Source organism: Oryctolagus cuniculus, chromosome 7, assembly GCF_051225735.1.
Source record: "Oryctolagus cuniculus isolate XC-2025 breed Fujian yellow rabbit chromosome 7, ASM5122573v1, whole genome shotgun sequence".
NCBI lineage: Eukaryota > Metazoa > Chordata > Mammalia > Lagomorpha > Leporidae > Oryctolagus > Oryctolagus cuniculus.
Window position 1 is genome coordinate 3,356,271 of NC_142873.1, and position 24,913 is coordinate 3,381,183.

At 42.9% G+C, this 24,913-nt stretch overlaps 1 protein-coding gene across 1 annotated transcript in view; it reads right to left on the bottom strand.

Annotated features, from left to right (window-relative positions):
• SLC9C2 (solute carrier family 9 member C2 (putative)) overlaps window positions 1–24,913 on the bottom strand; it is an 83,529-nt gene that overhangs the window by 13,838 nt on the left and 44,778 nt on the right. The window contains exons 16-22 of the mRNA XM_017345618.4: window positions 24,655–24,853; window positions 23,426–23,614; window positions 18,852–19,001; window positions 14,233–14,284; window positions 11,850–11,998; window positions 7,545–7,670; window positions 1,692–1,790 (exon numbers count right to left, since the gene is read on the bottom strand). Of these exons, the coding sequence (XP_017201107.1) occupies window positions 1,692–1,790; window positions 7,545–7,670; window positions 11,850–11,998; window positions 14,233–14,284; window positions 18,852–19,001; window positions 23,426–23,614; window positions 24,655–24,853 (964 nt within the window). The remainder of the gene's footprint in view (window positions 1–1,691; window positions 1,791–7,544; window positions 7,671–11,849; window positions 11,999–14,232; window positions 14,285–18,851; window positions 19,002–23,425; window positions 23,615–24,654; window positions 24,854–24,913) is intronic.

Genomic DNA, 24,913 nt, shown 5'->3' on the forward strand with positions numbered 1-24,913 from the left:
CTGGCAGGCCCAGTGTGATCACATGACCCCTCGAGAGAAGAAGTGAAAAGCAGAAGAGTCTGCTTTAGGATGCAGCTCTGTGACGTGAGGGCCACAAGCAAGGACCAGAGAGGGGCTCTAGGAGCTCACAGTGGGCCCCAGAGGAAGCCTCCCAAGAAGCAGGGCTGCTGTCCTGCTGGAAGGAGCTAGAATCTCAAGACTCCTTTGAAGAGTCTGGAAATGGATTCCGCCCCCAAGGCGTCCAGCAGTCAGTCTTACCTTTAAAAAATTATTTATGTATTTATTTATATGAAAGGAACAGTCTATATACCGTTTTAAGAAAACACTGATACTTCCCACCCTTCCTCCCTTCCTGCCTTGCTCCCACCCTCTCACCTCCTTCCTTGCTTATTTCTCTTTTAATTTCTAATTTCTCTTTCAATTTACTTTATAATCATAAGCTTAATCTTCTACTAAATGAGGAGCTCAACAGGTAGTAAACAGAAGAACTATTGTTCCTCAGGAGTATAGACCAGGGCTATAAACAATAATCTATTTTCAAGATGCCAACTTCACTCCTAGACATTACTTTTTCTGGTACTCTATAGATTAGTTACCACAAACCAGAGGAAAACATATAGTATTTGTCTTTTTAGGACTGGTTTGTTTCACTAAGCATAATTTCTCATGAACTTCTAGAAGTACTCTTGTACACTTTATATATATATATACACAAATATATAAAGGTAATTTTATACAATATTTCTAGTGTACTTACATTCTGACCTACAGAACTGTAAGATACTAAATCTAAGCCATTAAATTTGCGGTCATTTGTTATGGGATCAATAGAATACTAATATAATCTTTTTGTCTGTTTTGTCAATCCCATGTCTTGAATGAACAGTGCCTGCTACATGGTAGCAACAAAGTAAGTATTTGTTGAAAGAAAAAATAAAAATTACTGAGGACAGTTCCAGATACCTATTAAGTGTTATATTGTGTTAGTGTTACACCTATTTTAATAGTTTATTTCCATGGTATTTTCATTCTCAAACCAGGAAGCCAACAATAAGGGTTTGTCACTTATGACTATCATCTAGGAGTAAGGAATTATTTGGATCATAAACTGGGGCTCACCCATATTTTAAGCTATTAAATTACTCGCCTCCTTACAAAGGAGTCTTGTCCCTACTACTTTGCTGGAACCAGGAGCTGGAGCCAGGAATCAAATCTGGGCACTTTGATGTGGAATGTGGGCATCTTAATTGGCATTTTAACCAGCATCTGAACCACCAGGCTAGACATCTGCTCCAAAGGTTGAATTTGGGATCATCATCCCATTTGACCCCTCTGAGGATCTGACTTTGCAGCCTGCCTCCTCATTCTTGAGCTCTCATTTCCTTTAGATAATTTAACCCACATCAAGTACTGGTTTCCCATCTGAACGTCCTGAAGAACACTGCTTCCTCCCAGGACTTCTGTAAGGACTAAGTCATGCTGACGGCAGCATTTTGTAAATAGGAAACACATTCCAGAGGTCGGATGTTACTATCTCTTAGCTTCAGTGCTCACTTGGAGCAGAGATGGTTTCATTGGGAAAAGAGATCATGTTAAAAAAAAAATTAAACCTTTTCAGTTCCCAAACTTATCCTTATGTTACGGTCGCACATTTCAAATACATTTTAGGTAAAGAATGAGCAGTCCCTTACACTTGCCATTCCTGAAATAATTAAGTAGATTCCTTGCGGCATTTCACCTTCTCTGCAGATGACATCTCCGTAGTCAAAATACGCAAGTTTGGTTCTTTCCTGAGTGGAAAACAAGGAGGGGCGTGGGGAGGGGGTAAAAGGAGGGTCAGCACAAAAGCTTCATTGTATTCTTTTCTAAGTAGAAGTAAGTTTTTAAAGCTAAAGATGGCTTCCAAGTAGCCTAAACACACAAACTATATTCTTGGTTTGTTGATGAGTTCTAGCATGCTGTGCCCCATCACCGTTTAGGAATAAACAAACTGTAGATGGTGATTAGTGTCCAGCACAATAACTGATAGAAACACTCGATGAATGCTTACAGTGGGGCCAGCGCCGTGCACAGCGCATTAAGCTATGACTCTTGATGCCGGCAATCCATGTTTGAGCACTGGTTTTAGCACCAGCTGCTCCTTTTCCTATACAGCTTCCTGCTAATGTGCCTGGGAAAGCAGCAGAAGATGGTCCAACTATTTGGCCCCTACCACCCATGAGGGCAACCAGAATGGAAATTCATGGCTCCTCCTGGCTTCAGCCTGGCCCAGCACTGGCCACTGAAGCTGTCTGGGGAGTGAACCAGAGGATGGAAGATCTTTGTCTCTCCCTCTCTCTCTGTAACTCTGCCTTTAAAAAGAGAATCCTAAAACAAAATAAATGCTTACGGGAAGAATAAGCAAATTAATGAATGTAAACTTTTTTTTTTTTTTTTTGAGTACCCCTCTGGACCTGGGCTATAATGGTAAGCTAAATAAACCCCCTGCCTACAGAAGAACTTCTAGTTAGGAAGGGTCAATATTTACAACAAAGTGTGACAATTATTACAAAAGAGACAGAGGCAGGGTATTGTGGAAAAATGCAGAAAAGCCACAGAACCCTGTCTTGGTTGTTCAGTGAAGTCTTTACAGTAGGAGGGACAGCTAAGCTGAGGCCTGATAGAAGAACACCAGGTTAGCCAGGGTAAGATAGCTGAAGACCATTCAGGGCGGGAGATTCCGAATACGCAGACCCAGAAGCAAATAGAGACCTGCAGGTGGGGTAGCTGCAAAAGGTTCCATGTGTCTCAGGTAAGAAGGGATAGAGAACAGGCATGAGTTATCCGTCAGACATCAGTCGGCACAGGGCCTAGGATTCCTGTACTTTAATGGATCACGATGTTTTAAATTCTGTTGAAATCAGAAGGCAGGGTGCAGGAACACTGAGTATTTGGTGTGGCAGTCAGATGCCACTTGTGACACCCGGATTCCACGTTGGAGTGCAATGGTCCACGGCCTTGTCCACTCCCATTTCAGCTTCCTGCTGATGCGCAAACTGGGAGGGAGCAGGTGATGACTCGGGTACTTGGGTTCCTGCCACCCACCTGGGAGATCTGGATTGAGTTCCTGGCTTTGACCTGGCCAGTCTCAGCTTATGCAGGCAGCTGGAGAGTGAACTAGGGGATGGAAGATAACACTGTGTGTCTGTCTGTCTGTCCATGTCTCTCTGCCTTTTAAGTAAATATAAATAAATAAGTAAATCTTAGTAGAAAAAAAGAAAATAATAAAAAATGCAAAAGCAGAAGCAGAAAAAAGAACTTTTAGGGAGAAAAAATATTTCAGTATATATAATGCTGATATAGTCATCTTTGTACTAACACAGTCATAAAATACATATTTTTTGCAGGTTTTTTTTTTTTTTATGGAGGAAGAGGCCCACAAAGGCAAAACTGACAAGGAACCTCAAGAGCCATGAAGCAGTTCTGATGGCGGCAGGTCTGGAGGGGTGAGCCAGGGCCAAGTCTGGAAGGGTCCTGGAGGCCTACTAAAGAGTTTGGGCTCTTCTAAAAATGAGACAGGAGCCACTCAAGGGTTTTTAACAGGAAAATTATGGTGACTAAATTGCATTTGTAAAAGATGTGCAGGAAACATATTTCTAAATTTTCCATGAAGGATATCTCTGATTACAGGGAAGAGAAAAAATAGCTCTCTTTTCCCTTTAAAAAAAAAATGGGGGCGGGGCTGGCACTGTGGCATAACAGATAAAGCTGCTGCCTGTGGTGCTGGCATCCCATATGGACACCAGTTCAAGTCCCAGCTGCTCCACTTCCAATCCAGCTCCCTGCTAATGAGCCTGGGAAAGCAGTGGAGGATGGCCCAAGTCCTTGGGACCCTGCATTCACACAGAAGACCCAAAAGAAGCTGAGCCAGTAGATGGAAGATCTCTCTGTCTCTCCCTCTCTTCTTCTGTAACTCTGCCTTTTAAATACATAGACAAATATTTAAAATATTTACTTATTTATAAGAGACAGAGTGCTTTCATCTGCTGTCTCACTTTCCAAATGCCTGCAGTGGCCGGGGTTGGACCAGGCTGAAGCCAGGAGCCACAAACTCAATCCAGGTCTCCCACACGGCTAACAGGGACCCAACCACTTGAGCCATCACAGGTTTCCCAGGCTCTGCACTGACAGGAAGCCAGAGTCAGGAGCCAGAGCCAAGTATCAAACCTTATATTCCAATGTGGGACATAAGCAGGCCAACCAGCACCTTAACCTATAGACCAAACACCCACCCCAGTTTTCACTTTGTGTACTTCTGAACTGAGCAGTGTTGAAATGATCATAGGTAATGTCACAATTTCTTTTCAAAGGCTCACCAAAGGCCAAATATCTCACTTATGTATTATTCAAGTTTAATTTTCTGTCATATTCTTCCCACTTATCTTTATAAACTTACATTTTATTTAACTACACTATTTGAGGGATGAAAGAAGGAACAAGTAGAAAAAAATTAACATCAAAATTATTCCTTGTAGTTGTTATGGAGACCAATCTGGAAATTATAGTCTACTATAACATGAGAATAATACCTGTGTATTCCCAATTCATCATAGTCTTCACCCTAGTGAAGTCTCGTTTAATGTCTATCAAAAACCAGTATATTAAGGAAAAAGATGATTTGAGCGAGGGTACGACTTGAAGAGGGTCATGGAGTCAAGTCTAACAATTTTGCATGGATAATGGCAGTAGCATTTTAAAACCAAACCCACAAACTTGTGGCACAACAAGTCTATGGATGTGTTGTGCTTAGCCTGTATTTAAAACACTTTTAAACTTGTTTTAAAATTTGCCAATGGGTTGCCAAATTATAAAAATCTAGAAATCTCACGTAGTTCATATTTACGGCTTCTCCTGAAAAAAGGATCTGGCCTCTGCTTTACTAGTATAATAGCTGACTTTACTTGATCTCTCAGCCTCATTTCACATGGTTTCATTTTCTCCCTCCTAAATACTACCTTGACTCCTGGGACACCACTCTCATTAGGTCCCTCTTACCTAACATACTCTTCCACAATTCTTTTGGATGAATCTTCATCTCCCCACCACTGGAAGTTGAACAGCCCAGGACTCAATTCTTGGTTGTCTCTCCTCTACCTACGCTCATTCCTTAAAGTATCTCATCAAATTTCATGGCGTTAATATTATTCCAATGTTGACAACTCCAAAATGTCAGTCTCTGGTCTTGGGATCTCACCTGAATTCCACACCAATATTCAACTGCCTACTCAACACCTCTACTTGGATGTTAGTAGCTTTCTCACACTTAATTTATTCAAAATCAAAGATTTCCTCTCCTGCCAGCATATAAATCTTCTGTTTCCCATTTTAGTAGAGTAACGCCAGACTATGTTGGATGGAAATCACAGAAGTCATACTTTCCCTCCCTCTCTCTCTTTCCCTCTCTCTCTCTCTCCCTCTCTCTCTCCCTCTCTCTCTCTCTCCCTCTCTCCCCCTCAGCATCTATTAGCTGTGTGTTCACAAATAAATCAAGAGTCGGCCTCTTTTCACCTCTCTCACTAGTTCAAGCCACCATTTTTCCTTGCCTCATGATTGGTTTTCTTGACTTGCTCTTGACCCCTTATAGGCAATTCTTAACACAGCAGCGGAGTGATCATTTTAAAATCTAAGTCAGGACTTGTCACTTCTCTGCTCAACACTATCACTTTCCATTCAACTCAGAGTAAACACCAAAGTCCTTACAACTCAGAGTAAACACCGAAGTCCTTACAATGGCCCACACAGTTGTACACATCAGGCGCTCCATAACTCATCTGGCTTCATCTCCTCCACCATTGCACCTGCCATGGGACCTCTGTCATGCTCCTTGGACACACCAGGTAGCCCCCATCTCAGGGCCTTGCACTTGCTATGCCATGTGCCCGAATGCTCCCCTCCAAGACATCTACGTGGCTCTCCCTCACTTTTTCCAGATCCCTCTTCAAATGGCATCTTTTCAAGCAGCCACCCATGACCACCATATGTAAAATGGTTGCCCACCATGTTCTCTTTTCTCATCCTATTTTTCTCCACAGCACTTAACACCGTTTTGGCAGACTACATATTTATGTGTTGGTGCATTTATTGTCCATCTATGTCCATGTAATACAAGGTCCGTGAATGTAGGGACTTCATCTATATTGTTCACTGTCATATCCCAAAACCTAGAACAGTCTGGTACACAGAGGATATTCAATAGCCATGTCTTGAAAGAATTCAAATTTCTTTAGCACTACCCAGCAGACTTTAGACAGAGCATGAACACTTGAATATATCACAATCCTTACTATTCCCTGTTATACTATACTCAGTTGGTTTTATTTTTATATTATCTGCCCAACTGGTATAGTATTTATATTAGTTTGTTAATATTTGCTTCAGAGGCAGAGATACACACACAGAGGACAGTGGAAGGTTGGGGAGGGTAGGAGGGAAACAGACAGAGAGAGTGCCCCAGCTACTGGTTCATGTCCCAACAGCTTGAAATAGCCAGGACTGGGCCAGGTTAAAGCTGGGAGTCAAGAACTCAATCTAGGTCCACCTGTGGGTGGCAGGTACCCAGCTACTTGAGTTATAGGCTGCTGCATCCCAGGGCACAAATTAGCAACAAACTGGTGTCAGGAGCAGAGCCAGAGCTGCGCCTCCAACCCAGGTGCTCTGATATCAGACGCAAGCATATTTTTTATTTTTTTTGACAGGCAGAGTGGACAGTGAGAGAGACAGAGAGAAAGGTCTTCCTTTGCCGTTGGTTCACCCTCCAATGGCCGCCACGGCCAAGATGCAAGCATCTTTTTTTCTTTTTCTTTTTTTTGACAGGCAGAGTGGACAGTGAGAGAGAGAGACAGAGAGAAAGGTCTTCCTTTGCCGTTGGTTCACCCTCCAATGGCCGCTGCGGCTGGCGCACCGCGCTGATCCGATGGCAGGAGCCAGGTACTTCTCCTGGTCTCCCATGGGGTGCAGGGCCCAAGCACTTGGGCCATCCTCCACTGCACTCCCGGGCCACAGCAGAGAGCTGGCCTGGAAGAGGGGCAACCGGGACAGAATCCGGCGCCCCGACCAGGACTAGAACCCAGTGTGCCAGCGCCACTAGGTGGAGGATTAGCCTAGTGAGCCGTGGCGCCGGCCCAAGATGCAAGCGTCTTAACCACTGGGCAGATGCCTACCTCCTGTGTGGGAATTTAAAGTGAGACCTTGCCCTGAGGACTGTGTTTTCCAGAGTATGCATCTAGAAATTCAGAACAGAATGGGGTTATCAACAATTAGGAAACCCAGATAGTTCATCCTAAGAAGATTCGCCACTCTGAAAAGCTACCTTTGCTGATGGACTCAGTGAGAACTGCTTTCGCTCTGGGCTTGGTCAGGCCTCTGTTCTGCTTTACCCTGCATTGACCAGTACAGGGTTTGTGCTTGGATGTGCTTTTCTGCCAGTCTTGGTTTAAGGAAGAGGAATAGCTGGAAAATAATAATTAGCATCAAGCCTGAACCTGAGTGGAAGACTGACTCTTTACCTTGAAGAACTCAATGAGAACATCTTTATTTTCCAACCAAATGATGTTAGGAAGGTATTTGTCAGGAGTAGGGGGTGGGATTGCCATTGGAAAGTTATTCAGTGCTTTTATTTTTGTAAGAAGGACCTAAAAACAAGCAATCAAAATAATAGTGATTAGATTCTGTAACAGCAAGGGGCAAACACTAGACAAAAACTAAGGAAATCTAAGTAAACTCCTGTTGTGCAAATTTAACCTTGATTTTTGACTTGCACTTCTCTCACCCTATACAAAATATCCTCTTACCCTTTTTGTCCCTATTCTCTCCTTATTACTATTTTCAGTGATTTATTCACTATAGTGAACCCATCATCTTAATAATCCAATTAACACTGTATCTACATTGTTATAATCTAAAATTTTCTAAAATTCACAGTTGATTGCTACATGATTAATACCACATTCTCTCAATTTCTTTCAAGTGTGTGGTGTACTTCACTAACTTCTCCTAATTTTGGAGGATATGGCCTAGAGGCCTCTAAGGAGCCCTTCTCTGGCTTCTCTGGAGAGGTAATGAAAATCACTTTGTCTCCCTTATTCCCACGGCAGCACCTACATCTCCTCATTAGGGAACTCATTACATTGCAGTACTGTCCTTACTTACATGCCTCCCCCTCCTTATTCTGCAACTTGGTGGTTGGATGATTCAATGACTAAATGAAAGAACAAGGGGGAGTCCAAGGACTTTGGAGTCAGCGTTGTATTCCTTCAGTGTCCCAACCACCTTAGCATCAGGGCACTTAGTCAGAATCTAACCTCCATTTATTGAATTGATTGAATAGACTTTCCTATCTCCTTAGACCTGGGTTAGAGAATTATAGCCTTTAGCTGACAACTAGGCAAAATTCACAGGCATTCAATAGGTAACTGTTGAATGACTGATTTATGTATTACCATCCTAAACAAACCTATATTAAAGAAGTAAGTCTCTCTCTTCATAAGAGCTATTATTTACTTATGTTAACTAAGGAGCCTCAAACATTTGATTGTTTCATATTGTCTTCAAAGCGATGAATGAACAATAAATAGAATAGAAAGCACAACATGCTTAGAGCTGTAACTTGAAGAATAATGTAAAGTAACTCTTCCTTCCCTCGACAGAGATTAAGGAGAAGCTATTATCCATGTGTAGTCCTTTCCTGTGATGTTATAGAGACTAAAGAGATAGGACCTTAAAGGAGAAAGCGGACCTATCCCATGTCTACTTCAGTTATTGGAGTCAGGGAGAGGGAACCACACCATGTAACGATCGGTGTAGAGTGGATGGCGGTCCTCGGCTGGGGGCTGGCAGTGCCAAGGAAGCACGGATAGCATCCGGAACAGCACAGCAGTGAGCAGCACACACGGATCACGGAACCAGAGCTTCCACTTTCACTATATGCTAGAATCAGAGCCCAGGATGGCAGGAGAAAGAACACAAGTATTTCACAGACATCCCAGGTTGTGTATGTGATCGAGTGGCGGGATGTCACGTGGCTTTTCCCCCCGACACACTCCTAAATTTTGGCCAATACATTTATAATTTCTCACAAGTCCATTTATTAGTCAACCAATTTGGGCATTTCCACAGTTCCTACCTCTCAGAACTGCCCCCTCTCTGACTCCCACTAAAACACACACACACACACAAACACACTCACACAGGTCCATCCCTTCTCCACACACACACACACACACACACACACAGGTGGGTCCCTTCTCCACACACACACACACACACAGGTTGGTCCCTTCACACACACACACACACAGTTAGTCCCTTCTCCACACACACACACACACACACACACACACAGTTAGTCCCTTCTCCACACACACACACACACACACACAGGTGGGTCCCTTCTCCACACACACACACACACACAGGTTGGTCCCTTCACACACACACACACACACAGTTAGGTCCCTTCTCCACACACACACACACACACACACACACAGTTAGTCCCTTCTCCACACACACACACACACACACAGGTTGGTCCCTTCTCCACACACACACACACACACACAGGTTGGTCCCTTCTCCACATACACACACACACACACATACACAGTTTGGTCCCTTCTCCACACACACACACACACACACAGGTTGGTCCCTTCTCCACATACACACACACACACACACACAGGTTGGTCCCTTCACACACACACACACACACACACACACACACAGGTTGGTCCCTTCTCCACATACACACACACACACACACACAGGTTGGTCCCTTCACACACACACACACACACACACAGGTTGGTCCCTTCTCCACACACACACACACACACAGGTTGGTCCCTTCTCCACACACACACACACACACACAGGTTGGTCCCTTCACACACACACACACACACACAGTTAGTCCCTTCTCCACACACACACACAGGTTGGTCCCTTCACACACACACACACACACACTCACAGTTAGTCCCTTCTCTACACACACACACACACACACACAGGTTGGTCCCTTCACACACACACACACACACACACACACACAGGTTGGTCCCTTCACACACACACACACACAGGTTGGTCCCTTCTCCACACACACACACACACACACAGAGGTTGGTCCCTTCTCCACACACACACACACACACACACACAGGTTGGTCCCTTCCTCACAATGCTAATATTATGAGTCTCCCTCTCTCTTGCAGAGTTATTGAGATGGGGCAGTACATGTTCCATACTGGACAGAGAAACAGGAAAATCTAATTAATGAGTGCAGAGAGGGAGCCAAACTGAGATTCCACATTGGGCAATTGCTATGGTTTGGATGTGGTTAAATGCCTCCTCCAGAGCTTTGTGTGTTTTTAAATTTAATCCCCATCCTGAGGAATTAAGAGGGTGGAATTTGAATCCAATTGTAGTGCTTAGAGGTGGGGCCTTTGGGAGTGGATGAGGATTAAGGTCATTAGGGTGGAGCCCATGATTGGATTAGTGACAGCATAAAACAAAAAGGGAAAAAGACCAGAAGAGACACACACATATGCCCCATCCCTTGCCATGTGATGGCCTCACTACGTTAGCACTCTGCTAACAAATGACCATTACCAGACATGGGCCCTAGACCTTGTACCTCTAGAAATATGAGCCACTATTACCTTCTCCTTAAAACCTACCCAAGTCTGTAAAACGTGTTAATAGCAACGGAACAAAAACAAAAACAGCAACCGTGATAGGAAGGAGGAGTCTGGAGAGCTCTCTCTAGGTCTTTGTCCAAGCCATTTCCTGACGTAATGTGGCCTGTACGTGGGCTCTGCAAGACTTATGTGTCTTTTTAATAAGTCCCCCAACCATATTTCTTTATTAAACTTTGCTCGGTCGGTGCCGTGGCTCACTAGGCTAATCCTCCCCCTGCAGCGCCGGCACCCCAGGTTCTAGTCCCGATCAGGGCGCCGGGTTCTAGTCCCGGTTGCTCCTCTTCCAGTCCAGCTCTCTGCTGTGGCCCAGGAGGGCAGCAGAGGATGGCCCACATGCTTGGGTCCCTGTACCCACATAGGAGACCAGGAGGAAACACCCGGCTCCTGGCTTCGGATTGGCGCAGCACCAGCCGTAGCGGCCATTTGGGGAGTCAATCAACGGAAGGAAGACCTTTCTCTCTGTCTCTCACTGTCTATAACTCTACCTGTCAAATAAAAAAAAATTTCTTCAATTGTTCTCTGTTGATCGCATAGTTTTTTTATTTACTTTTTTATTTTTTTGACAGGCAGAGTTAGACGGTGAGCGAGAGAGAGACAGAAAGGTCTTCCTTTTTCCGTTGGTTCACCACCCAATGGCTGTCGCGGCCGGCACATCGCGCTGATCCGAAGCCAGGAGCCAGGTGCTTCTCCTGGTCTCCCATGGGGTGCAGGGCCCAAGCACTTGGGCCATCCTCCACTGCACTCCCGGGTCACAGCAGAGAGCTGGCCTGGAAGAGGGGCAACCGGGATAGAATCCGGTGCCCCTACCGGGACTAGAACTAGGGGTGCTGGCGCCACAGGCAGGGGATTAGCCTATTGAGCCGCGGCGCCAGCCGATTGCATAGTTTTGACTAATGGAATGCACCAGATAATATTGGCATTGGTGGCCAATGGCATTAATAAAGACTGCAGACAGTTAATTAGACTAATTAATTAATTAGAGAAATTAGACTGCTGGTAAACTGTTCTTTTCCAATCTCCCTCACTCATTACACTTTGTTAAACTTACAGTGCAGGTTGGGATGTTGTGCTGATGGAATCAGGCAAAATGGGAAGTTACTTTATTACCTTATTCATCTCAATACCCTCGTGTTTATCGATAATGCCTCTTGACCAAAGAAAGGTGAGATTCTTCAGAGCCTTAGCAATCACATTCCGAATTGCCTGCTTAGTCTTCAAAGCAATGACAACATCACGACCTTCATGCTCTATGAGTCCTAAAGCAAATAAAAGTAAGTAGGCAACCAGTACAATAACCACAATAACAACTAAGAGTTGTATAGTTAGTTCATAATTTCCAAAGTACTTATACAACTTCCTTTTCATGCTAGCTGCACGTTGAACTTGTAAGGCCAGTGGAACTAGAATTATTTTCATTTCCATTTTATGGATGTGAGAATTGAAAACAGGCTTTCTCCCACCAGCTAAGAGAAAAATCACTTTCTCTCCCTTGATTCCATGGCATGTCCTACATATCTCTATGGTAGAAGTAATTTCATTATAAAAGTTTTTATTTAGCTGTCTCATCCTCATACTACGTGATTTTCGTTGGCTGGATGAATAAGTAACTAAATGAAAGGGTGAGAGTGTCCCTGGACTTCGGCAAGTGGGTATGAGAATAAGCTGCAAACACTTCCCATTTTAGTAAACACACAGTCACAGTCTGGACCGTGAGTCAAGGTGAAAGCTGCCGTCTGTTTTTTAAACAGTTTTTTAAATCCCAACTGTGAGCAAAATGCATCACAAATGGAAAGCATTTGCTCACCCATTTTTTTTTTAGCTGAAATGCATTGGAACAAGAGTCAGGACAGGAATCAGAGGATACAGGGCCCCTCCGGTAATGTGGGGAATTCCTTACCCTAGCTGGGAGAGCAGCCTGGGCTAGTAAGCAAGTTTGACAATGAAGGAGACATACAGAATTGTGTTGATTAGTCAGAAGAGCAGGCTGTGGTGTCAAGGCCACTTAGAAAGTCAAGCGGCCTGAGTTGTCTGTGACCACTCTCCGGAGTCCGGGGAAAACAAACATGTCCCGCAACAGGTACCAAAATAAGGCTTTTACTTTGTCCTGTGAGTGTTTGATGCTTTGCATATAAAAACTCCTAGCGCAAGATAGGAGTGGAACTCCCTTCTCCCTCCTGGCTGTATTCACTAGCGTCTCGTCTCTTTTCCAACAAACTCTTTTTGCTAAAATCACCTTCTCATGTGTTCATCTGGTTAATAATTTCGTTGCAGACAGAGCAAGTGCCCAGGGTTCATCTCAGCTGTAACAAGCTGACCAGTCAAGTTAAGGATAGCATTGATCGACACTGTGGGTTTCAGTGCCAGATACACCTGGCTTAGGGACCTGGCTCACTCCTCACTAGCTATAAAGCCCCAGGCAAGTTAGCTTCTCTAAGCCTCAGCTTCATCACCTGTAAAATGAAGCTGATAATCACATTTGCCTTGTAAGAGTAATTATAAGGAATTAAATGAAGAAGTGCCTACGAAGCACTTGACAGTTCCTGGTGTAATAACCATTCAATACCAGTTGCAGTAACCATACGGAAAAAGGCTCTCTCTTTCACAGGACTTTGCGAGAGAACGTTGTCATATTCCATACTTGTCTAAAACATCATGTACAGCAGCAGTTCACAGGCCTCTACTCCCTAAAAGCACAGAAATACAGGTCTGCCAATATGTAAACTGTGACAAGTCCTGGGTTCTCTCAGTGCCAAATCAGCCTGACGTGTTGTCACCAACTTCCATGCTCGTTCGTTAGACCTCGTTCTTTCCACTTTGACTTGGAAAGCAGGATCCCCGGCAATCTACGTGGCATTTTACAACGTGATGATACATACAAAGTGACTTCACTTTATTCCTTTTCTGATAATGCCCACTTACCAATGACATAGGTATGCTGGGCCCTCAACCAGATACCTAGCTTGGAGTGAAAGCCTGGCCCATCACTCCCGTAGTAGGAGAGCAGATCCGGGAAGCTTTCCATTCAATCCTTGGCCTTCTGTTTGAAGTAGAGTAGCTAGGTGCGCGAGATATAACATCCCTTACAGCCTACCTCCCAGGAGATGTTGGAAAAAAACCCTTTGTCTAGGGTAATCTTCACATCTTTTTCCTTAAATCTTAAGAAACCCGACCTTGCCACCTTAACTCTGTCCATACTCCTCCCGTCCTGTTCCTGCTTCTGTGTTCCCATAGCGACTAACAGGCCTCCTCCAACTTTCTCCAGTTATCTACTGACACGCTCATACACTCCATCAGACTCTGCATTTTTTAACCATTCCTGTATACCCATCTTTGTTTTCCCAAATATGGTCCATTGTATGTGTTCACTAAATGATTGCTGATTGAATGAATTGAGTGAGCGAATGAGTGAACGAAAGCAAGAACTTGTATTTCTTTGGTTAAATTGTAAGATAGCAAGGTGTGATTTCTAGAAATTAGATACTCCACCTACCTAGTTCTTTCACAGCATCTCGTTTGTTGGTTTCCAAAATTTCATATAATTTCTGAAAGAAATAAAAAATTCTGTGAATTTTTTTTTATCACATCTGTTGCATTTCAGACCCTAAATACCCTAAATTCTAAGGGGGGGAAGGGGAGAAATATGCTAGAGGAAATCTCACTTAGTTTAATTTAGGAGAGCTACTTGGCTCAATTCTGCTATTTCCCCCGTACTCATACTCAAATTGCAATGAATATTGTGCAGTGAACAGTCTGCATAACTACTGTGTCTAACAGTTCTCAGAAAAGATTACCATGTTCTGCACTGTACACCCAGAGGAATTCTCATAGGAAGATCCTGAAACGGGGTGAACCAGCTGAGCAGCTATCGAGGAACCAGACTTTTGAGAGCACAAAAACAAGTGGAATAATGAAAAAATCCAGTGCCAATTGGTTGATGCTTCCTTCCGATAATTCCTTGTGTAACTGAAGAAATAACTCCATTGCAGGGCTAATTTCTGTTCAATCGATTACATGACATATTTGTCAAATTCCTCCTACAACCCAGGCAGTATTCTTCATAAAGCTTACTCTTAAATTACTCTTTCTGGAACGTGTGCTTGGCCACACCAATAGCTCTAGGACAAGCAACTGACTGTTCCCTGGGTTAGCAAGTAAGATGTCTGAAACTCTGCACCCAAATCATGTATGATATAGTGCTATTTACTGGAAACAGCTGGCTTGTTATCTAAAGTTTAAGCAAACTCAAGTTTTTGTTGGTTTGGTTTGGTTTAGAAGAAAATCGGATGTAATAAATCCCTCTTTTGAATATCAGAATGTAGTATATAATTTTTATTAAGTTGCTTTTTCTCACTTAATAACATTGAATCAGTATTGAGAAGATGCCAAATTATTAGCCTGCTCTAACATACTGTAGTCCAGCCCTGCTTGAATAGGCGCATACATAGAGCTGGCCGCACATCCTACAAAACCGGACTTACAGCCACATGGTAAGACGCTCTGGGATGACCGTGCACAAGAGAACACGGGGACTGATTCCTACGAACAGTATAAGCGTAGGAGCATGAACACGTACTCACCTCTCTAAAGGAAAGCTGCCACAGGCCAGTTTTCAGACCCCACCACTTTCAGAATAACTAACATCTCAAAAACCCGATTCAACTATTTTTGAAGACTATCACAAATTCCAAAAGGATGTCAGGCATTTACCCTAGAAGTTAAGATGCCTGGGTTCCACATCAAAGTACTTGGATTCTACACTCAGCACAACTCCAGACTCCGATTTCCTGCCAGTGCAGATCGTGGGAGGCAGGGATGACGGCTCAGGTACCTGAGTTCCTACCACTTACGGGGGAGACCTGGAGTGAGTTCTCAGCTCCTTGCTTCAGCTCAATCCAGCTCTAACCACTGTCAGCATTTGGGAGCGGAACAGCAGAGGAGCATTCTCTCACTCATTAGCTTGCTCTCTCTCTCTCTCTCTTTCTCTGCTAAGAGTCTGAGATAGCTCATTCTCATCACGCAAAAAAAGGCTCCTGAAGACATAACCTCCAACCCATCCATGGCTTTATGTGTACACACACAGCATCACTATTATCTAGGGTTTAAAATCACCATCAGATTAAAAATCAGGAATCTCGTTCGGGCTGAGCAAAAATTCCTTTCAATTATTGATACTGTTTAGTTTAGATCTCATCTATACACATTGTAAAATGCAGGAGAAAACCATGATGTAAGGACTTATTGAAGAAGCATTTCAAAATGGAACTAAGAGATCGTTAGGGGATTAGCATTTAGACACATCACAAGCTGCTGCCTGGGATATGAACTCTTGAACTGGACCAAGTTTAACAAGAGCCATCGGTAGCCTTTAATGAATGCTATAGCCACAACTGTCACAAATGAACTCTACATTGAGAGATGGCCATCTGGGGACTGAACCAGCAGATGGAAGATCTGTTTCTTTCTCTGTGTCTCCCTCTCTCTGTCACTCTTCCTTTCAAATAAACAAAATAAGTCTTTAAATTGATTGAAAAAAATGAAATCATAATCAAAATAACCAACCACTGGGAAGAAAAAACAGAATGAAATACAGGAATGTGGGACACAAATAAGAGAACAAACCCCAATGAAGTGTAAGGAGATTCAAGATAATATCATACTAATTTTTTAAATAAAAGAAAAAAAATTGCTCTATAAAGAAACAATCCAATGTTTTAAGCTCAAAAAGTATTTGTCAAAAAAAAAAGTAAAGGTAGTTAACAGCAGAATGAATACAGTTCCAGACTGAATTAGCAACCTGGAAGATCAAGTTGAGGGAATCTCACAGCAAAGGGCAAAGAGTTAAAAGCTATGAGAAAAATAAATAAATAAAAGTTATGAGAAAAGTTAACAAATACTAAGTCAGAAATTCCAAAATTTGTTTAAAAGGGTGGCAAAAGGAGAAAACACAACAAAAGAGACAAAATGAAGAAATAATACAAGAAAGATGGTCATCTGCAGAGTAGACGCTGACAAGTGCTGCATGGATAACTTATTTTTAATCTCATCTAGACATATCCCAATGAGATTTAAGAACTCCAAAGATAAAGAGAAAATCCTAAAAGCCTCCAAAGAGAGAAAAAAAACACCTGCAAAATCAAAAGTGAAATTAGACTTTGATGAAAAATGCTGAAGACAGAATGACAATATCTTCCAGTTCTGAACAAAAAAACATGGTTTTTGAGAGTCAAAGTATTAATTACAAGAACAAAATAAAAACAATTTTGGACATATAAGCCCATGAAGAGGTGATACACATAGTCTAGCATAATGCAATGGAAAGTTGTAAACAGAGGTTCACATGGGATTCAGGGAAGAGTGGCTAAGGAATATGATTAAGCGAAGACAGAAAAGGTGCTTCTTAATCCATTTACTTTTTTCTTTACAAGAATCTTGGGCTGTAAACTTTTAATGACATTGGGTCATTTTCCCTTTGTCAGAGGTGAGTCAAATGATAGGTTATACATTGAATATATATATATAGTCATAAAAAAGGATTTTTTTTTTTCCATGTATAGTCATTTATTAAAAGGAGTGAAGATTTAATTATATTTACAAAACAGAATATGCAAATATTATAAACCTTTTCCCTGATAAAATAATAGCTCCAAAAGGTTTAAACAGAGAGAAAAAGAAATGCACCCGCATGGGAGACTGGAAGCCTGCTCTCTGCTATTGCCTGGGGAAGCAGTGGAAGATGGCCCAAGTCCTTGGGCCCCTGCACCCACGTGGGAGACCTGGAAGAAGCTCCTGGCTCCTGGCTCCTGGCTTTGGCCTGGCCCAGCCCTGACCATTGCAGCCATTTGGGGAGTGAACCAGCAAATGAAGATTCCTCTCTCTCTCTCTCTCTCTCTGCCTCTGCCTCTCCTTCTCTGTAGCTCTGACTTGCAAACAAAAAATATTAAGTACAGATACATATTTTGAAATAATTGTGGAAGCAGTAGAGTAATTTGATACAGGAATGATTACTAGAAACTGTATCTGGGTAATGGTAAAGAGATGGGGAGAATACTTATACTTACTTTATTATGTATTTCCACATTGTAAATTATGAGTAATATTTTAAAAAAATTATTTATTTACTTATTTGAAAGGCAGAGTGAAAGAGAAAGAGAGAGGGAGATACACACACACACACACAAACACAATCTTCCATCTGCTGGTTTATAATGGCCAGGGCTGTATCAGCCTGAAACCCAGAGCCAGGAATTCCATCCTGATCTCCCACGTGGGTGGCAGGAGCCAAACACTAGGGCCATCTTCTGCTGCCTTCCTATTAGCAGGCAGCTGAATCAGAAGCACACCAGCCAGGACTCCAACAGGCACTCTGATATGGGATGTCAGCATAGCAGGCGGCAGCTTAACCCACTGTGCCACACCATCCGCTATGAGCATTTTTTGCTTTTTCTATGTTCTTGCCTATATGTACAGTTATAATAGACCTTACAATTTAGACCATGTGGAGCCATTGAATATTCTTCATCAGAAAATAGATGTGAAATTTAAAATAGCACACTTAGAACTATCACTAAATTGCCAAGAGTGGCCTGGAGAGGATGACTGCACCAGACAGCCCAGTTAGGAAATCACTCACTCGACCTCCAAACTCCCATTTGGTGCTTATTGGATACTGCCTGGACATGTGCAGGGGCTTGAGTCATAAATAAGTCATACTACCTACCACTCCGCGGTGCCAGGACTTAAAATTTTCTATTCCTTTCCACTTAAGATCTATCTTCTTTGAAGCCTTGTTCAAGTCTCAGCTCCAGAATAAAGCCTTTTCCAAGTGTCCTATCTTTCAGAGAGTGTTACAGAGACAAGTGGAGTCTCCTCTTTATTCTGCACTCAGAAAATGAATCAGGTATGTTCTGCTATGAAGATAATGAGTTCTGTGATAATAACTGAAATGTAAAGACCAGAAACCTCTCTGCAATACCTTGTGTAGCCTGATAAACAACCAAATCCCCTTCAGCTGGTGGAATGTGTCTGTCCGGGAGAAATGGCCTTAAAAGAAATTAATGCACCCAAGTGTGTTGGTGTGTTTTCCCCAAACGGCTGGCGCTTGCTTCTCACCTGGTATATAGATTCGCGGCCAGAAATTTGTTTTACTAGAAGTTTGGCATCTTCCTGACTTTTGACATATCCTTTTGTAATATTATACATCAGACTGAGGCGTTTCTTGACCTGCACTTCTGCTATCTTTATCAGCACTGGTATTATTACCTGAAATAATAGGGAGGGAAAAAGACTTTAAATTTGATGAGGACAAGTACCTTCCAGGGCAGAGGTTCTCTCCAGCCTAGCAGAAGCAGAATCCTGAAACTCTTAGAGAAGCAAACGCAGGGCCTCAGCTGAGAGCCACAGAGCCGGACACTCTGGGTGGGGCCCAGCAAACAGTGTTCCAACAAGTCCTCCAGGGGACCCCCTGCATACTCAAGTCTGAAATCCGCCTTCTCAAAAAGGTAAAAGTTGATGCAAAACTGATGGTAGCTGTCAGGGATGTACAGGGTAAGTTTGCTGCTCTGCGTTTTCCTTCATTCTTGGTACCCGAGATTTCAGGCGGCAGGAGCCTGGGTCATGCTGACCTAACAGAAGGCATCATCTCTGGCCGCAGTTTCACCACTTGTAAGAGGAGGCACTTAGGGATATGTGCGGTCTTTGTTAGCACTCAACTTGTCTGATCATACACTGAGGCAAGCTGTTACAGGGACTTCAGAGTGAGATTTTAAATGTAAACATCCCTGGAGTCAAGCACCAGTTCCCCTGGCCACAGGCTCAGTGAACGTGATCAGTAACTTAGTGACTTTGAGGCCTCAGTTTGCTCTTGTGTGAAAAGGGGATAATCCTAAATACTAGAACCCCAGTGGTGCTGCTCCACAACTCACAGTCACACAGATCGGGCCTCCCATTGGGACAGATGGCCAGGGACTGAGTGAAAATGCAGAAAAGATGGGAAAAAATAGCATCCTAGTGAAGGGATTAGAAGGGCAGAGAGAGAGATTCTTTGAGCCTTTTTTTGATTATGAAACTTTGGGCGAAGTGTATGATATTAAAGAAGTTTTCATTTTCCACTGACACCCACAGAGCTGTCTCCTGTGACAACTGAAGGTCTCCAGTATTCTTCCAAGCTTTCTAATGCAGATTTATTTCCTTTTTTTTTTTTTAAGATTTATTTACTTATTTGAAAGGCAGAGTTACAGAGAGGCACAGGCAGAGGCAGAGAGGAAGAGAGAGGTCTTCCATCCTCTGGTTCACTCCCCAGTTGGCCACAACAGCCGGAGCTGGGCTCATGTGAAGCCAGGAGCCAGGAGCTTCTTCCGGGTCTCCCATGCGGGTGCAGGGGCCCAAGCACTTGGCCATCTTCTACTGCTTTCCCAGGCCACAGCAGAGAGCTGGATGGGAAGTGGAGCAGCCAGGACTTGAACTGGCACCCATATGGGATCTGGCACTGCAGGCAGTGACTTTACCTGCTACACCACAGTACCGGCCCCGATTTGTTTCTTTTGAAAGCCAAATTGTGCTGAGATTGGCTCTCAAGGCACCTAACTTTATATAGCAATGACATTTACCTCACATGACTGTTGTAATAATTTAACTAAACAATATATGTAAAGTGCTTTGCACAGTTCCTGAAAAACAAGAAGTGTTCAGTAAAAAAGCTAACCATCATGGGACAGCAGGAACGCACACGTCCCATATCCAGTGCCTTGGTTAAAGTCCTCTTCTGATTCTGGCTTACTGCTAATGCACACCCTGTAAGGCCGCGGGTGCTAGCTAAGTACTTAGATCCCTGACATCCACATGAGAGATCCAGATTGAGTTCATGGCTCCTGGCGTCAGCCTGGCCCAGCTCATTGGCGCTGGCTGTTGTAATACGCATTTAGGGATGTACCAGCAGATGGGTGATCTCTCGATCCTCTCTCTTCTCTCTCCCCGCCTTTCAAATAAAAATAAATAAGCAGGGGCCGGTGTTGTGGTGTAGTGGGTAATGCCACTGCTTGCAGTGTAGGCATCCCATATGGGCGCCGGTTTGAGTCCCAGCTGCTCCACTTCCGATCCAGCTCTCTGCTATCGCCTGGGAAAGCAGAAGAAGATGTCCTAAGTCCTTAGGCTCTTGCACCCACATGGGAGACCCGGAAGAAGCTCCTGACTCCTGGCTTCGGATCAGCGCAGCTCTGGCTGTTGCGGCCAACTGGGGAGTAAACCAGAGGATGGAAGACCTTTCTCTCTCTGCCTCTCCTTCTCTCTCTGTGTAACTCTGCCTTTCAAATAAACAAACCTTTAAAAAAAAATAAGCAAACAGATAATTTTAAAGCTAGCCATCATAACATATTAAACCGTGAGTACATTTCATTGAGATTTGATATTTGTCAGAAAATGTTAGACAGAAGGGGCAACTGCAGGCCATACCCTAAATGAACTAGATTTCCACGATAATGTATCTTGAAGTCTTCATTTCATTTTAAATACTTTTGACAAAGTATTACCTCTAAGGTAATTATTTTACATTCTTCTGTGTCAGATCTCTGCATAAAAACTGATTATCTAAGAAACTTCCACCTTTCATTTCAAGTCATAACCTCAAGTCCACATCCTGACTCCTAGAGTAGTTTGTATTGTGGTACAGTTACATCCTACACTGGCACTTCATGCTAAACACTTAGAGAACAAAAATCATATAGAATAAAACTCTCCCCTGTGCAGTAATTCTTACAAACACTAAAAGTACGTAACACTGATATAGAATAAAGGAAAGAACAGAAAAGAAAATTTACAAAAACAGTTGCCCATTCAAACAATTCTACCTTAAAAATAACTTTAAGAAAAAGATAACAATTAATGGGCAGGTGTTTGGTGCAGTGTTTTTAGGAAGTTGGTTGAGAATGCCTGCATCAGATATCAGGCTGTTCAAGTTCTGGCTACTCCAGTTTCCACGCAGCTTCCTGCTGATGCGCACTCTGAGAGGCAGCAGGTTATGGTTCAAGTAATTGGGTTCCTGCCACCTACACTGAGAGCTGGACTGGGTTCCTGCCACCTACACTGAGAGCTGGACTGGGTTCCTGCCACCTACACTGAGAGCTGGACTGGGTTCCTGCCACCTACACTGAGAGCTGGACTGGGTTCCTGGCCCCTACACTGAGAGCTGGACTGGGTTCCTGCCACCTACACTGAGAGCTGGACTGGGTTCCTGCCACCTACACTGAGAGCTGGACTGGGTTCCTGGCCCCTACACTGAGAGCTGGACTGGGTTCCTGCCACCTACACTGAGAGCTGGACTGGGTTCCTGGCCCCTGGGTTCAGTCTGGTCCAGCCCTGGATGTTTGGGGCATTTGGTGAGTGAACAAGCAAATGGGAGATCTCCCTCCTCCCTATCCTCTGTGTGTGTGTGTGTGTGTTTCAAATAAAATGAAAAAAAAATTTAAGCAAATATTTGGGTCCCTGCCACCCATGTGGAAGACTCAGACTGGCCCAGCTCTCTGCTACTGTGGACTTTTGAGTGAACCAACAGATAGACAATTTCCCTTCTCTCACTCTCTTTCTCTCTTTCTCTCTCTCTCTCTCGCGTGCACGCTCCCTCTATCTCTCTCTCGATGTGTGGGTATGTTGTGTCTTTAAAATACAATGAAAATAAATACTAAATGCCTTTTAAAAACAAAGATAATTTTCTCAGAAAATGGGAACCAGGGGGAAGACTTTTATGTATCTATTTAGCCATCAGGGCTTACAGGCTTTTTTTAATGTTAACTTAATATAACTTCAACATATACTGGTAGACTTATTTCATATAATAAGAACTAAGTAAGAAATGGGATTTTGATTCTGTACGGTTTTTGTCTTATAAGCTGAGTTTGTTGTGAAGTGATCAAGTTAGATGTAATTGCATTATAATACAAACCACTATAGGATTCAGAATGTATAATGAGACTTATTTAATACAGTAAGAATTAAACAGCAGGAAAACAGACTGGCAAATAAAGCCACCTGAAGCTCCTATTTTAAAAGCATGTAATCAGATATTGCAGATCATCTGGAAAGACAGAAAGGAGGCATAAGAGTTGAGACTGAAAGTATAAAAATCGACCTTTAAATCAAACCCAAAGACACAGAAAGAAGAAATAGTAATCACTGTGAAGACTGAAGGCCACATGCAAATTAACTTCCATAGACCAAATACAGTGTGAGTATGAGGCTGCAGAGAACATATTTTTCTTTCTGCACAATTCAGCTATGAACACATTTTACTTTTTTCTGGGGCTCCCTGCTCCTAGTGGCACCAAGATTTTTTCCCATTTCTTGACTAGGTCCTGTTCTAGAGTCATAGGTTACATCAGTGACCAAAGCCAACATCCCTATCTCATGTTGAACACATACAGCATATGGAGAACAGGTGGTAAGGACGATGGGAAGAGACATAAAGCAGAGCAGGTGGAGAGGAAGCAGGCGGGTGGGGAGGAGAACTGGGAATGCAAAGGTGGACTGCTATGTCACAGTGGTCAGGGAAGACCTCTTTGACACGGGACACTGGCACACTGACTCGAAGGAGGTGGGGGTGTGAGCCCAGCAGGCATCAGGTGAGTGTTCAACTTTTCTTAACTCATTTAACAATGAAGAACACAATCCCAATATTTAAAACTCTGAAGTCTTACCTTGAAGATAGGTAGAAATCTAATTATTCTTAAAAATCCTATCATTACTGTAAACTGAATAAGAAGCAAATTGTCTGGTCTCAGTCTGACAAAGTATATACAAATTATATCTGCAATTCCAACAACTATGATGAGGAATTCCAGAATATTCCAATGTTGTTTAAAATATTTCTTTTTCATAATTATTATCTGTTTAGAAAACAAACAGAATATGTTATTTAATAGCACCTGAACAGTGACATGGGAGGGGATATTTTAAAATTAACATTGAAGTCCTAACTACAAATGAGCCATATTCTGAAAGTAAGTTGTGCTTTAAGTTACTCATTTGGGATCCCCAAAAGATTCTTTTCAATCTCCAACATCAAAAAATATATAATGTTATTCAATATATATCATGTATAATAAAGCTGGAATGCCCAAAAACAAGCATTGGAATACAGCAGTAAACAGGTTCATTATGGGGCCGGCGTCCTGGCTCACTTGGCTAATCCTCTGCCTGTGGCGCCGGCATCCCATATGGGCGCCAGATTCTAGTCCCGGGTGCTCCTCTTCCAGTCCAGCTCTCTGCTGTGGCCCAGGAGTGCAGTGGAGGATGGCCCAAGTGCTTGGGCCCTGCACCTGCATGGGAGACTAGGAGAAGCACCTGGCTTCTGGCTTTGGATCAGCATGGTGCGCTGGCCACGGCGGCCATTGGAGGGTGAACCAATGGCAAAGGAAGACCTTTCTCTCTGTCTCTCTCTCTCACTGTCTAACTCTGCCTATTAAAAAAAAAACAAACCAGGTTCACTATAATACCACTAATAACAAAGGATGAAAATAGCAGTACTAATAAATCATCTTTGACGCATTGATCCTGAGAGGTGTTCTCACAGCACAACCAGGACCCTGCAAACCAATTTGTTTCCACTCAGTTACTTGTATCTTGCATCACTGCAGAAAACACCTGAGGGCAACCTCCATGTCTGGGTTTTCAATTCTCTTCCACCTGACACTTGAGCTGCACTCTACTCTAACCGATATTTACCTGATGTCCAAACTATGACTATGATATTCCGATTTCGCTTTTAAACTCAGAAAATTCAAAAAGGCTACCAACATTCCAGTATCTCATCAATTATCATGGCAAATGACTTCTGGTATCAAGTTGTCCCAATAATAGTAATCAAAATGCATTAAAACTATCTAAATAAATCTTTTTACAGGATACATTTCTACCTAAACAGTACCTTCAGTGAAGACTCTAATATATATAAAAACATATAATAGTAGTTTAATGACATCAGTGCTGATACATTTAACTCTCTTGCCATTGGCCACAGATGTATTATTAGAGGGTACATATACATTAATGTTACAATATGTCCTGCATATTCAAATTCTTCCGAAAATACAATGTGATATACAAAAATCAGGAATTTATTACTCCTGAAAAAAATAAGATCAAATAAAATGTCAGTCCACACTTAAAAGTATAACAATTAAATA